Genomic DNA, 13216 nt, shown 5'->3' on the forward strand with positions numbered 1-13216 from the left:
AGCAAGAGATGTTAAGAGTAACAAGAAGGGTTTCTTCAGGTATGTTAGCAACAAGAAGAAAATCAAGGAAAGTGTGGGCCCCTTACTGGATAAGGGAGGCAACCTAGTGACCGAGGATGTGGAAAAAGCTAATGTACTCAATGATTTTTTTGCCTCTGTCTTCACGCACAAGGTCGGCTCCCAGATTGCTGCACTGGGCAGTACAGCATGGGGAGAAGGTGACCAACCCTCTGTGGAGAAAGAAGTGGTTCGGGACTATTTAGAAAAACTGGACGTGCACAAGTCCCTGGGGCCGGATGCGCTGCATCCGAGGGTGCTAAAGGAGTTGGCGGGTGAGATTGCAGAGCCATTAGCCATTATTTTTGAAAACTCATGGTGATCGGGGGAGGTCCCAGATGACTGGAAAAAGGCTAATGTAGTGCCCATCTTTAAAAAAGGGAAGAAGGAGGATCCGGGGAACTACAGGCCAGTCAGCCTCACCTCAGTCCCTGGAAAAATCATGGAGCAGGTCCTCAAGGAATCAATTATGAAACATTTAGAGGAGAGGAAAGTGATCAGGAACAGTCAGCATGGATTCACGAAGGGGAAGTCGTGCCTGACTAACCTAATTGCCTTCTATGATGAGATAACTGGCTCTGTGGATGAGGGGAAAGCAGTGGATGTGTTATTTCTTGACTTTAGCAAAGCTTTTGATACTGTCTCCCACAGTATTCTTGCCACCAAGTTAAAGAAGTATGGGCTGGATGAATGGACTGTAAGGTGGATAGAAAGCTGGCTAGATCGTCGGGCTCAACGGGTAGTGATCAATGGCTCCATGTCTAGTTGGCAGCCGGTTTCAAGTGGAGTGCCCCAAGGGTCGGTCCTGGGGCCAGTTTTGTTTAATATCTTTATTAATGATCTGGAGGATGGTGTGGACTGCGCTCTCAGCAAGTTTGCAGATGACACTAAACTAGGAGGCGTGGTAGATACACTAGAGGGTAGGGATCGGATACAGAGGGACCTAGACAAATTAGAGGATTGGGCAGAAAAAAACCTGATGAGGTTCAACAAGGACAAGTGCAGAGTCCTGCACTTAGGACGGAAGAATCCCATGCACTGCTACAGACTAGGGACCGAATGTCTAGGTAGCAGTTCTGCTGAAAAGGACCTAGGGGTCACAGTGGACGAGAAGCTGGATATGAGTCAACAGTGTGCTCTTGTTGCCAAGAAGGCTAACGGCATTTTGGGCTGTATAAGTAGGGGCATTGCCAGCAGATCGAGGAACGTGATCGTTCCTCTTTATTCGACATTGGTGAGGCCTCATCTGGAATACTGTGTCCAGTTTTGGGCCCCACACTACAAGAAGGATGTGGAAAAATTGGAAAGAGTCCAGCGGAGGGCAACAAAAATGATTAGGGGTCTGGAGCACATGACTTATGAGGAGAGGCTGAGAGAACTGGGATTGTTTAGTCTCCAGAAGAGAAGACTGAGGGGGGATTTGATAGCAGCCTTCAACTACCTGAAGAGGGGTTCCAAAGAGGATGGAGCTCGGCTGTTCTCAGTGGTGGCAGATGACAGAACAAGGAGCAATGGTCTCAAGTTACAGTGGGGGAGGTCCAGGTTGGATATCAGGAAAAACTATTTCACTAGGAGGGTGGTGAAACACTGGAATGCGTTACCTAGGGAGGTGGTGGAGTCTCCTTCCTTGGAGGTTTTTAAGGCCCGGCTTGACAAAGCCCTGGCTGGGATGATTTAGCTGGGAATTGGTCCTGCTTTGAGCAGGGGGTTGGACTAGATGACCTCTTGAGGTCCCTTCCAACTCTGATATTCTATGATTCTAATGGATATGGAGGATCAGACCAGGAGTTGGGTTGGAAAATATAGCTAGAGAGAATCTCCTCTCCATTTCAGATTGAAGTTTCTCAGACGAAATTTGATAACCAAGTTATAGATGCTTGAAAATAGAATTTACTTCATAATAGGAGTATTGACACAACTTGAAAGCTACTACCCTGTTAGGGTGTGCCTCGGTGAGAATATTAAATGAGTGGCTCTCATGTAGCAAGGAGCTAATTAAATGTGTAAAATGTGTGATCAGGACCTGGGGGCCTGTCTGAATAATTTACAATGAGTCTCTATCAGGTGTCTCAGTAAAATTCTATCCTTTACTGCCTAATCACTTTAAGGTACTGAGGAATGAATTTTCAAAAGTGAGATATTTTTGTAGTGTACAAAAGCAGCATGGTAACAATGTACCCAGAGGCATGTGACTGAGGACTTTGTTTCAATATCAGATTCTGAGAGTTTAATCTTGTTTTGTTTTTGATTCCAAAGCAAAACTAAAATTCCCATTTAAACATTGGACCTCTCTCCACAAACACAAGCAGCATGGGAAACAAGCAACATGAATCAGAACTGACACTAAATAATGGATGTTAAGATCTGCTAAGTTGGGTGGGATTCTCCTAAATGGAATGTCAATATACATGAATGTAATCTATCAACAGAGAGAAAAAGATGAGAAAGTGAAAGAGTGGTAGCATATGTCGAAAATATTTGCAATGATGGGGGCTTGATCCTTCTCCCACTGAAGGCCATGGGGGATTTGCAATAGTTTTGGTCAGTAAGTGTAACAGCACACTGATGAAATTCTTTAGATAAGAACACAAAGAACGAAGAGCAAAAAGTATCAGAAGCACCTGCTGCAGACTATCACAACTGAAGGAGAAAAAGGACAAACTGTGTGGTCCAACTTCCAAGGTGTTGAAAGCTGCAAACTGAGTGCTCATTGGAGGTTTTAGCTATACAGATGTGTGTGTGGTAACAAAAACAGCCAAACATGAATTAAAAGAGATTCTCAATTGCCTATAAGACAACTTTGTGATCCAGAAAGCAAGAGATTCCAATCTAAGGAACAGGAGCTGCTCCTTACTTATGGAGAATTTGAGACTAACACAAAAGCTTTAATGAAGCTAGTGACCATTAATTACTAGAATGCAGTATAGAAGCAAGAAATGGGTTCAAAGAATGAAGCACTGTGAGGGCACTAGATGTCAGGAAACCAAATGTTGAGGAATTAAGAAATCTAGTGAGTAAGATGCAATCAAAATGGTAAAGGTTTAAAGTTCATAGAACAGAAAGGGGCTCAGCCTTTGAATCCTGTGGAAATGGAGCATTTGCAGGCAAATTCTTTAAATTCTAGGGACTACCTGTGTGGAGCTGGCTCTCTCTCCATGATGCTTCTCAACCTTTTCATTTGCATGGGCAGCATGGTTCTCCACATACAATAGTACAGAACTCCTTTCTTGAAAGAGGTACAGGCACAGAGATAACGTTAATAATAATCTGAGCAGCATTAACTATTTAATAGATTTCCATAGAATACCAATGAAGTCTTTAGAGAATATGCTGTATACCAGGGGTAGGCAACCTATGGCACGCGTGCCAAAGGCGGCATGTGAGCTGATTTTCAGGGGCAGTCACACTGCCTGAGTCCTGGCCACCGGTCCGGGGGGCTCTGCATTTTAATTTAATTTTAAATGAAGCTTCTTAAACATTTTAAAAACCTTATTTACTTTACATACAACAATAGTTTAGTTATATATTATAGACTTACAGAAAGAGACCTTCTAAAAATGTTAAAATGTATTACTGGCACACGAAACCTTAATTTAGAGTGAATAAATGAAGACTCGGCATACCACTTCTGAAACGTTGCTGACCCCTGCTGTAGACAGTGATTGCTCTCTAACTACAACCCTAAAATCATCTAGAGCTCCAACTCCAGGGAGATCACATAGACAGGCTCACACAGAGGGTTCCTGGGGGGGGAGAGGAATGGGGAATAAGCATACTGCAGAGCTATCATACATCTTTGTGAAGCTTTCAGAGCTTTCCCACTCCATGTTACTCTGTTGCTCTCTTTCCTCCCCAACACCTTCCAGAAATAAGGACCATCTGGACTTCAAAATCAGGTAAGTCTGGACGGAAAAAATAAAGGCAGCTAATAAGACAGAAAAGCAGAATGAGTTTAAAACTATCCAGACACATTAAGGCATAAAGTGTTTTAAAACAGAAAACAAAATACTAAATAAGAAGTAAGTCCAGCAGAGACTTGAAGAAGCCATGGAACCATGAAGTAGTATGTCTGCAGCCTAGCCTGATCCCTTTTCCGGTCTCCATACTAAGTATGCACAGACCACATCAAATAAAACTCCTCAACATCAGCCACAGCGTCGGCAGCAAAACAGCACAAGCATGGGCTGTTCTTCCCAACCCATGGAACTTTTCAGCTGTAGGGTTTGAGCCCTGAAAAGTTCTCTGCTACTCCCTCCTACAGTAGCAGCAGAAAGAGTCTGAGGGCAGGAATTGCCTCACTAACTCATCTCCAGCCTAGCCTGCCCCTCCCATTACAATCATATTAGTTGCCATGAAAAGCTCATGGGATTTGTGAACTGGGCTCTCCATGGATACTGAGCAGTTTGCAGAACTGGGGCATAAAATAACAGTCTCTACAAATCAGAGAGTTGTTAAACATGAAGGACAGAAATAAATGATTTAAAAAGCTATAACTAAGAGTGGTAAAATGAAATTCGGAAAAAGAAAATTTAGGAATAACTTCCTAGCATCAATAATCTCCCCAGGGAAATGGCTGAAGCCGCATTATCTGGGACAACCTAGATGTAACACTAGAAAATGCACTCTAGAGCACAGCCCAACTTTGACAGGAAAATGGACTGGATGACATAATATGTATTTTTCTGCTCTGTCTTCTATGTTTCTCGTAGACTAGGATCTAGGTAAAAAATCTTTAAGCTGTCTGAGGTAATTTTTAGTCAGTAATCATGCATTTACATAATTAGTGTAACAGCATTTAATTACATAATTACTGTAAATATGCATAATGATGTAATTAGAATGTGTAATTACTACCTGTAATTACATAATTAGATGTAATAACATAGTAAAACTCTTTATAATAGAATTGGGTGTTTGCAACCTCAACTACAGTGATGCTATTTGGAGTTGCTATAGTGCACAATAATAATGTTGGTACATTACTAAGAGTCCATGTTTTAATATGAACTGAACTAAAGCTAGTTTATGTTTATAGCTCACAAATGAATGCTAAAAGTTATTAAAACCGTGTTTAAGTGCTTAGGGAAGAGATGGTGAGCTCCCAAAACAAGGATAATTCAATGATCTGTAGTCAGTGCAGATGTTTAGCCACCTGTCCATCCATTTATGTTACCATAAAGTAACCTGAAGCATTATGGGTAGTTACAGACAGTAGTATGATCAAATATTCTAAATGTTTATTTTTCTTTTAAATTATACATAGTATAAATGTTGATGTTAGCAACTATATTGCTTTCCAATTTCTTTTTGCATTCTCTCTTGGTACACTTGGTTTATATTCCTCATTGGGTTTTGCCTCCTACATATATATTATTGGCGGCACTTCTCCTTCCCTTCCCCCAGGAGAATAAGGAACAGAATCTTGTAGTACAGGACTGTGAGCCTTTCACCCCCCCACACAGACACACATTTGTAAGCATTTTTCTCATCCTGGGAATAACAATTTTTTGTTACATATCTCTGTCACTACCAATTCCAGCACATTCTTTAGAAATCACATTTAAGTCATAATGAATGTGTTTTTGGAAGTCTACATCAAGGTGACTCAGCAGGCTTGTGAAAAGTTTGTGCTCAATAAATTGATACACATTATTATAATTCTTCGTAACCCAGCAAAGTTACCCTTTTAAATTCTCCAAGAAATTTCCTTGCAAGTCACATTGTTGAGCACTTACCTATGTGAATAGACCCATTGAAACCAGCAGGACCACTCAAAGAGAGAACACAAGTGAGTATCTCTTAAGTTTCAGTCCTGCTCTTCTGGTGTTAATGCAAATTTTGCCATTGACTTCTACATATTGGGACCTCAAGGACAGCCAAAGACAAATAAAAGGTGATGTCTCTAAAAAAGCAACAGTTCCTTCAAAAATCCATTCTTTATTATCTAATTATGATGTCCAATTTTTAGCAGCAAAGGGCATTGCACTTATATGGCCTGAAATCCCTGAAATATTTCTTTGATGGTTCTTTATTCTTGTATCCTGCAAGAAATAGGAAGGTGTGATGCTCTGTACCTCGGCGGGGAGGAGGGAGGAACACCCTGCACCCCCACCTTCATCCTTATAATATGATTGTGTGGTATACAATGCAAAGTTTGTTATGTCGGGTGTCTTTGGAAAGCTCATTTTGCACTGAGCATTGTTGTGATAGTAATGTTGTAGGTTGTAATTTCATGTATATGGTTTTGAGTCTGAAAATATGTCCTCATGGCTTAAAACAAGCCCAGGCAAAACTCTCCAGGAGCAGAGGGGCAGTTCACACCTCATCAGGGCATGTATGGGACCAACCCAGCCCAGGCTCACAGGAACAAAGGACACTGGCCTAGGCAGCAACAAAGGATCTGTTGGACTCTCGAGTGAGTCACCTCCCCCTTCCCTTGGTCAGTTTGGGACTTTAATGAGGTAATGCTCACCTGACTCTGAAGGGGGGGGGCAAAGCCAAGAGGGAAGAAAGAACATGATAAAAGGGAGATATGTTTGCCATGCTCTCTCTCTCTCTTCCACCTCCATCTACAGACACCACCACCAAGCGACTGAAGCGCTGATCAAAGGGGAGAGCCAGGCTGAAGGGCAACCAGCCAGCTGTGGTGAGAAGCATCTAAATTTGTAAGGGCATTGAAAGTGTTAAGATCAGCTTAGAATGTGTTTTGCTTTTATTTCATTTGACCAAATCTGACTACTCGTGCTTTGACCTATAATCACTTAAAAGCTATCTTTTGTAGTTAAGAAATGTATTTGTTTATTCTACCTGAAGCAATGTGTTTGGTTTGAAGTGTGTCAGAGATTCCTCTGGGGATAACAAGCCTGGTACATATCAATTTCTTTGTTAAATTGACAAACTCATATAAGCTTGCAGTGTCCAGTGCACATAACTGGACACTGCAAGATGGAGGTTCCTAGGGTTGTGTCTGGGACTGGAGATACTGGCTACTGTCATTCGGTTACACACTCCAAGCAGCGGCTGGCCAAAAGTGCTCACTCATGTGCTGAGAGCAGCTTACATGCTAAAGGCTGTGTGTGAACAGCCTGGGAGTGGGGGTTCTCACAGTGGAGCAGGGTAAGGCTGGCTCTCAGAGTTGAGGATTGGAATGACCTCGCAGATCACCGGTCCAGATAACACCAGAGGGGAATGTCACAGAAGGATAAACCCCCACGAGATAGATATGCTCGTTTGATGAATTCCCAAAGAATGTGTCAGTTACTCCATTTATCAAGTGTAAATACCCTGTAAAATGATCTATCAACAATTTGTATATAACACTTAATGACACAAGAAAATCAAAACATTCCACCCTATCGATCTAATAAGTGATGCTTGAAGTGGGATTCCATTAACGTGAGCCACCTCACACACACAGTGTAGCCCTTAAGCTTTCCTCCATAAACTCCATGGAACAACATAAAAATTGAATCTGGAAAAAAAATAATGTATTCTATCTGCTACTAAGAATTAATTATGCTGAAGCATATTTTTAACTGGCCAGCTGTATCATTTTCCTTGGAAAAGGATATGACCCAAGTGTGGAGGCTCTCCTATCATGACAGTCAACACTTAATAGGGAGAGACCATCTTGTGACAGTTTTTAGTCCGCCTGGCATGATTTCAGCCTTTCTGAATCTCTACACTAGGATGCACTTCACAGCTGAGAGTCTGGGGTTGTTAAGCAACCAAGAAAACAGGAAGCAAGAGTTATTAAATCTGTTAAGGCTGATGAGTCAATGTTAGTAACTGTTCTAGAGCAGTTTGCAAACTCTGCAAGCATCATCTCAGCCTCCCAAAACATAGCCAAATGAATTTAACCTATCAACTCTCTCCAGTATCACAGTTTTTATGGGCTATGTCTATCAGCTCTTTCAAATTTCCCTGCCATTTTGCCTATTGTAGGACAACAGCTGTAGATGCCTTTGCCTGCAAAATTGGAGACTAAGTTGAAGCCCCTTTAAAAAAGCTGCTCCTTCAGTTCATATTTAAGAGGTCCACTCCTCAAGTTGGTTTAAAGACCATGTACTGCACAATGCACCCAAGGTCTGCCAACTTCATAACCTGCCCATCTATGTTAATATTGTATTTATCCATACATTAAGGATATAGTGGAATCCTGGGTGCTACTACATGGTTGTTTCTGTAATGCATTGAGTAAAGAATTTAAACAGGTAGATTTGTAAAACAATTGCAATACTTACTGTATTGGCAGTTTCTTCCCATAAATTCACCTGGACACTCACAGGAATAGTTGGCAACAAGATCTGTACAAATGCCACCATTTTTACAAGGTTCAGCTTCACATTCATTTACATCTGTGGGAAATACATAGTGTCAGCATTAGCAAAACACTTTAAGAAGTAATAAGCATTTGTTACATGCACTGTAAATTAGACAGTCATTCTCTAAGGATCCATATGGATGATATTTAGTATCAAACATATTTTTGGACAGTAAACATATGTTCAGCAAAGAATGCAAATTGTGCAAAATGTGTTCAAAACAGGGCAATTTTAACAATCAAATCCAATCAAGCTCATATAGATTTGGCTAGTTTCAGAAACACATGCTACAATCTTGAAATGTCTCATTAAACAACAAAAGAATTAAGGGCTACACCGTGGCTTTGTCACAAGTTCTGAAAAAGGGGCAGTGCATAGCTGTTCTGGTCCAGGAGGAAATGAGGGACCATACAGTGACTCAGAGGTTCCTCCTTTTCTTCTGGGAAAAGTAATCTGCATCATCATGTACCTGGCAGAGATTTCTTCCCCCCCCCCCGCCCCCGTGTTTGAAAAGAGTAGTATACTGAAAGATTCATCTGTTCTCTGCCTCTACTCACCCATTCCATGCCCAGCTGCATGGAGGGGAATAGCAACTGCATGAAGATTGTTCCCCTCCTCCCCCCGGCAATGTAACCCTGCCCTGCAACAGGTAGCCTATGCAGGGAAATAAAGCAGCAACTGTGCCCTCTCCTTGTGTGGGCACATAGTGCAGGTCAAAATTGTGCCCTAAATAAATAATCCAATTAGCTCAGAGAGTAACTAATTCATTCTACTTTTAGAACTGTAGCTGCTTTTCTTTTAGCAACAGCTGCCAGTTAAGAATGTCTCTCAGTTCATCTTAATTCATTAAAAAAACCTCTCTAATTGACAATCTAATAGTTTTAGTGTCTAAATAATTCCCTTTCTGTGCATGACTTAGTCTGTAAATAAGAACTAACAGTTTGATCTAGTAGCTTATAAATTTTATTAAATTCAAAAGGCAGTAGTTAGCTAATTTTATTTGGGGGCTTCCGGAGTTTGGTACTGCAGGGAAGAGGTGTCTTTCGACTCTTGTTGAACTTGACAGGGAGTGCAGAAAGGAAGTTCTAGCTCAGTAATTCTCAACCTTCTCTTGCAACAGAAAACCCATCTTGCAACAGAAAACATTTCAGGATTCCCTGTCCCCTTTAGGCATTTAGGAAATGGGGTGTGGTCAGACCCTCCCCAAGTTGAGAACCCATGTCCTAACTCAGTGGTCCGGGGCCTGCTGGGGGGCCGGGAGCAGGTTTCAGGGGGTTCACCAAGTAGGACCAGTGTTAGACTTGCTGGGGCCCAGGGCAAAAAGCCGAAATCCCAGTGCATGGGGCTGAAGCCTGGGGCCCTGAGCCCTGCCACCTGGGGTTGAAGCAGAAGCCTGAGCAACTTAGCTTCATGGTGCTTCCTGTGGCATGGGGGCCCTGGGCAATTGCCCAGCTTGCTACCCCTTAACTCCAGCCCTGGCTTTTAAATGCAGAAAACCAGTTATTGTGGCACAGGTGGGCTGTGGAGTTTTATAGCAAATTTGGGGGCGGGCCTCAGAAAGAAAAAGGCTGAGAACCCCTGTTCTAATTTAAACCACAGAGCTGCAGAAAATGGTTGCATTAGATCACCAGACAAAGTTCACAAAGTTGACAATGTGACACCTCTTAATAAACCAGTATGTTTTGGGCCTTAAAGATATTTTTTCTATAAATAGCAGGGCACTCAAACAGGACACAAGTGACGAGCTTCAAGTTTCTACAAACAAATACCCAATATGGATGTGTTAATCAGGTATTTGTACATACGCAGCGTGAGTTAGTGGATGGATACACCTTACTGTGAAGTTCTGACCCCAACATCTTTGTTAGGAACTTATATATCTGAGTATGAAATACATATATATTGCATTGTAAAGAACTCAAAAGTCAGTAAATGAGAAATTAAAGGATTTAATTACACACAATCCTATCTGTGCTCCCTGTGTGTTTTTCAATATGACAATCTTCAATGACATGAATCTCATGCTATTTCTCAAATAAGGGAATGTAGTATCATACATCCCCCACCCCCCAACCACCTTACAAACCGCACAATCAATGTTGGGCCCCACTGTACACTTTCATTAAATTTTCACTGCACAGCCCCCTTAGCCCTCTATGCCTATGCTTCATTGTTGACTTAGCTACCCCTTTTTATCTAGTTTAGCAAATAACCTCTTGCAATATCTACCACACATATGCAGAGTGCTATTTTCAATGAGTAATAACTTGGTCAAATCAAAACCAGTTTTACCAGAAAGCTCAAAGATGCTTCCTTTCAGTAAGGGCCATTTTCCATGCTAAATTTCAATTTTCTACCCACGTGGTTTCATCTATGAGAAGTTCAGAAAAAAAAGTTGCTGGAATTGTATTTTTAATAGAGAAAGGACTTTTAGACAGCCTTATTACAGACAGTAATATGAGTGTAGTACATTCATGTTTTGCATATGTGCAGAATGGCACAGACCCATATGATTTCCCTAGTCTTGGATCTTACCATATTTAGAGCTGAGCTAGATGAAAAATGTCTCAAATCATAAGAGGATAAGAATTCCTTATTGACTACACATCTGAGTAAGTTCCTGTGAATTGTTTGTTTCAGTAAATACATTAAATAAATTGCATTCATGACATGTGGCACAGCTACACATGTTTTTAGCATAAGTATGCACATAAGTGATACACATTGCTGAAACCTCTCACTTTTTAGGTGAAACCACTCATTTTGACTATTTGAACACAAGTGCTTTGGACATGTTTAACTGTTCCAACATTCTATTGGTAATATGAATGCATTTGAGCAGAGACTGTGGCTGTCTACTCAAAATACATAACACAGGCTATTTCATATTTTGAGGCTATGCATATAAACGGAGAACTTTAGAATCCATCTCTGGAAATTGGCCAGATGCAATCTTTTGTTGCCTCTTTTGTTAGGTAGATTTCAGAGCAATACAGGTCAGTTCCCTGTTGAAGCAGAAATCAGTTACACCTGTGTCAAGATATTCTCTTAGTGTAATTTGTTTATTTCTAACAATTACACCAGTCCTGATTCTTTGACCAGAGATGATCCCAAACTGCACACAGGCAACCCTCTTGCAAAAAACCTTCAACTAAAACACCACTGTTCTCTGAGGCCTTCATCTCATGTCACAGTTCAGATAAACTGTTCCATGTTCCTGCTTCAACCTGAAGGCTATACTAGGGAAACCTGTTAGACAAAGCCGCTCACCTAGGATCACATCAAAAGAAGAGTCTGAGCATTCAACTCTTCTGTTGTGCAGTTGCTTTGCAATACAGTTGAATCTGAGGAGATGTTTGATTGCCCAGCAAACACTGCTTTACCACACATAATCTGCCTAAATGGGTGTGGTGAAAGTTTCATGCAGAGTTCTTATACTTCAGTGACTCATAACATGCATAACATTAGTACCTTTCACCATAAAATTTGTACAGGCATGACATGTCAGTTGGTCCAGATTGTGCTCTCAGTTGCATAAGTGCATCCCCAGTTTTTCCCCATTGTATATTTCACATTGTAGTGTTTCCATGCACTTTACTGGTTAATGGGACAAAATTTCTCTTGTAGCATCACAAATCCATATAACATTCTAGAGTTTTAGGTTCTGCATATAGATCCATGACAGACCTGACAGATGTTTAAAATTACACATAGTTAGAGTGTTCACATATCAACTACATATCTGAAGGGATCAAGAGCATGAGTTATTCCTGGTATGGTTAGTGAGACAAGGTGAGTGAGGTACTGTAATATCTTTTATTGGACCAAGTTCTGTTCGTGAGAGAGACAAACTTTTACACAGAGCTCTTCTTCGGGTACCTAGGATTACTGCCATTAACTTGCACATAAATTTGGCTCCAGCTCTAACTGTTTCAAATCATAGAATCGTAGGACTGGGAGGGACTTTGAGAGGTCATCTAGTCCAGTCTCTTGTACTCAGGGCAAGACTAAGCCACAAACATAATTTGGAAGTGAGGGAGTTTGCTAATTCTACTTGGTGTTGGTCAAACCTGCCTGACCTCTTTTGTAGTCTGTCAGAAAAACACACACAATTTGTAGCTCCTGAGATCTTTCCTCTTTTGAGGACAGGTGTATACTAATGGGCCTTCAGTTCAGTATGAAGGCCACTCAGTCCCTTTAACAAGCCAAATTCCAAAGTTCTACTTAGAAATTAATGGTTGCACATGACCTCTAGGGTCCTATACATCATTCTTGTCTTATTATTTGCTGCCTATAAAGGGATCAAATATTGGAGTAATAAAGGTTCCCTAGATTATTACCTTAATTTCAGCCTACTAAGAGAGAGAAGTAACTCATTGTCCTGGAAATAAAATCTGTCAGTGGCTAATGACCAAAGAATAGAAACTGCTCAGTGCTAAATTAAATTCTTTATATGTATTTATAAAATTTAACTAGGTAGTTATCTGCCTTTTTAAACAAAACCCATTACTCTTATGTTTTCTTCAGGTTGTTCATCGTTTTAATACAAGCTAATGCCTCTGTGAAAAAATTCAAGGTCACCTTGAACTGGAAAAAAAATGCAAACTCTTTAATTTGGTGAATTAAAAACGGTAATTTATCCTTTTAAGAGCTTTTCTGATTCAAGATTATCAAGATTTTAGATTTCTCTGGTTTGTCATTCATAGATAAATATGAAGGAAAAAATGCACAACTGTACAACATATTCCATGTGGTCTGTGAGCTTACTTAGAAAATAGTTTGAATTTTAAGTATCAGACATTTTCACACTAATCCTCATATTCTAGCTCTAGTGA

The 13216-nt window shown here is 40.8% G+C and overlaps 1 protein-coding gene across 2 annotated transcripts in view; it reads right to left on the reverse strand.

The window, feature by feature from the left end:
• The window catches only part of EDIL3 (EGF like repeats and discoidin domains 3), a 437051-nt gene that overhangs the window by 183548 nt on the left and 240287 nt on the right, over nt 1-13216 (reverse strand). For both annotated transcript variants that reach the window (XM_005288154.5, XM_065599142.1), the window contains one exon: nt 8301-8414. In XM_005288154.5, coding sequence (XP_005288211.1) covers nt 8301-8414 — 114 coding nt within the window. The remainder of the gene's footprint in view (nt 1-8300; nt 8415-13216) is intronic.

The sequence above is a fragment of the Chrysemys picta genome, chromosome 6, assembly GCF_011386835.1.
Source record: "Chrysemys picta bellii isolate R12L10 chromosome 6, ASM1138683v2, whole genome shotgun sequence".
In the NCBI taxonomy this organism is placed as follows: domain Eukaryota; kingdom Metazoa; phylum Chordata; order Testudines; family Emydidae; genus Chrysemys; species Chrysemys picta.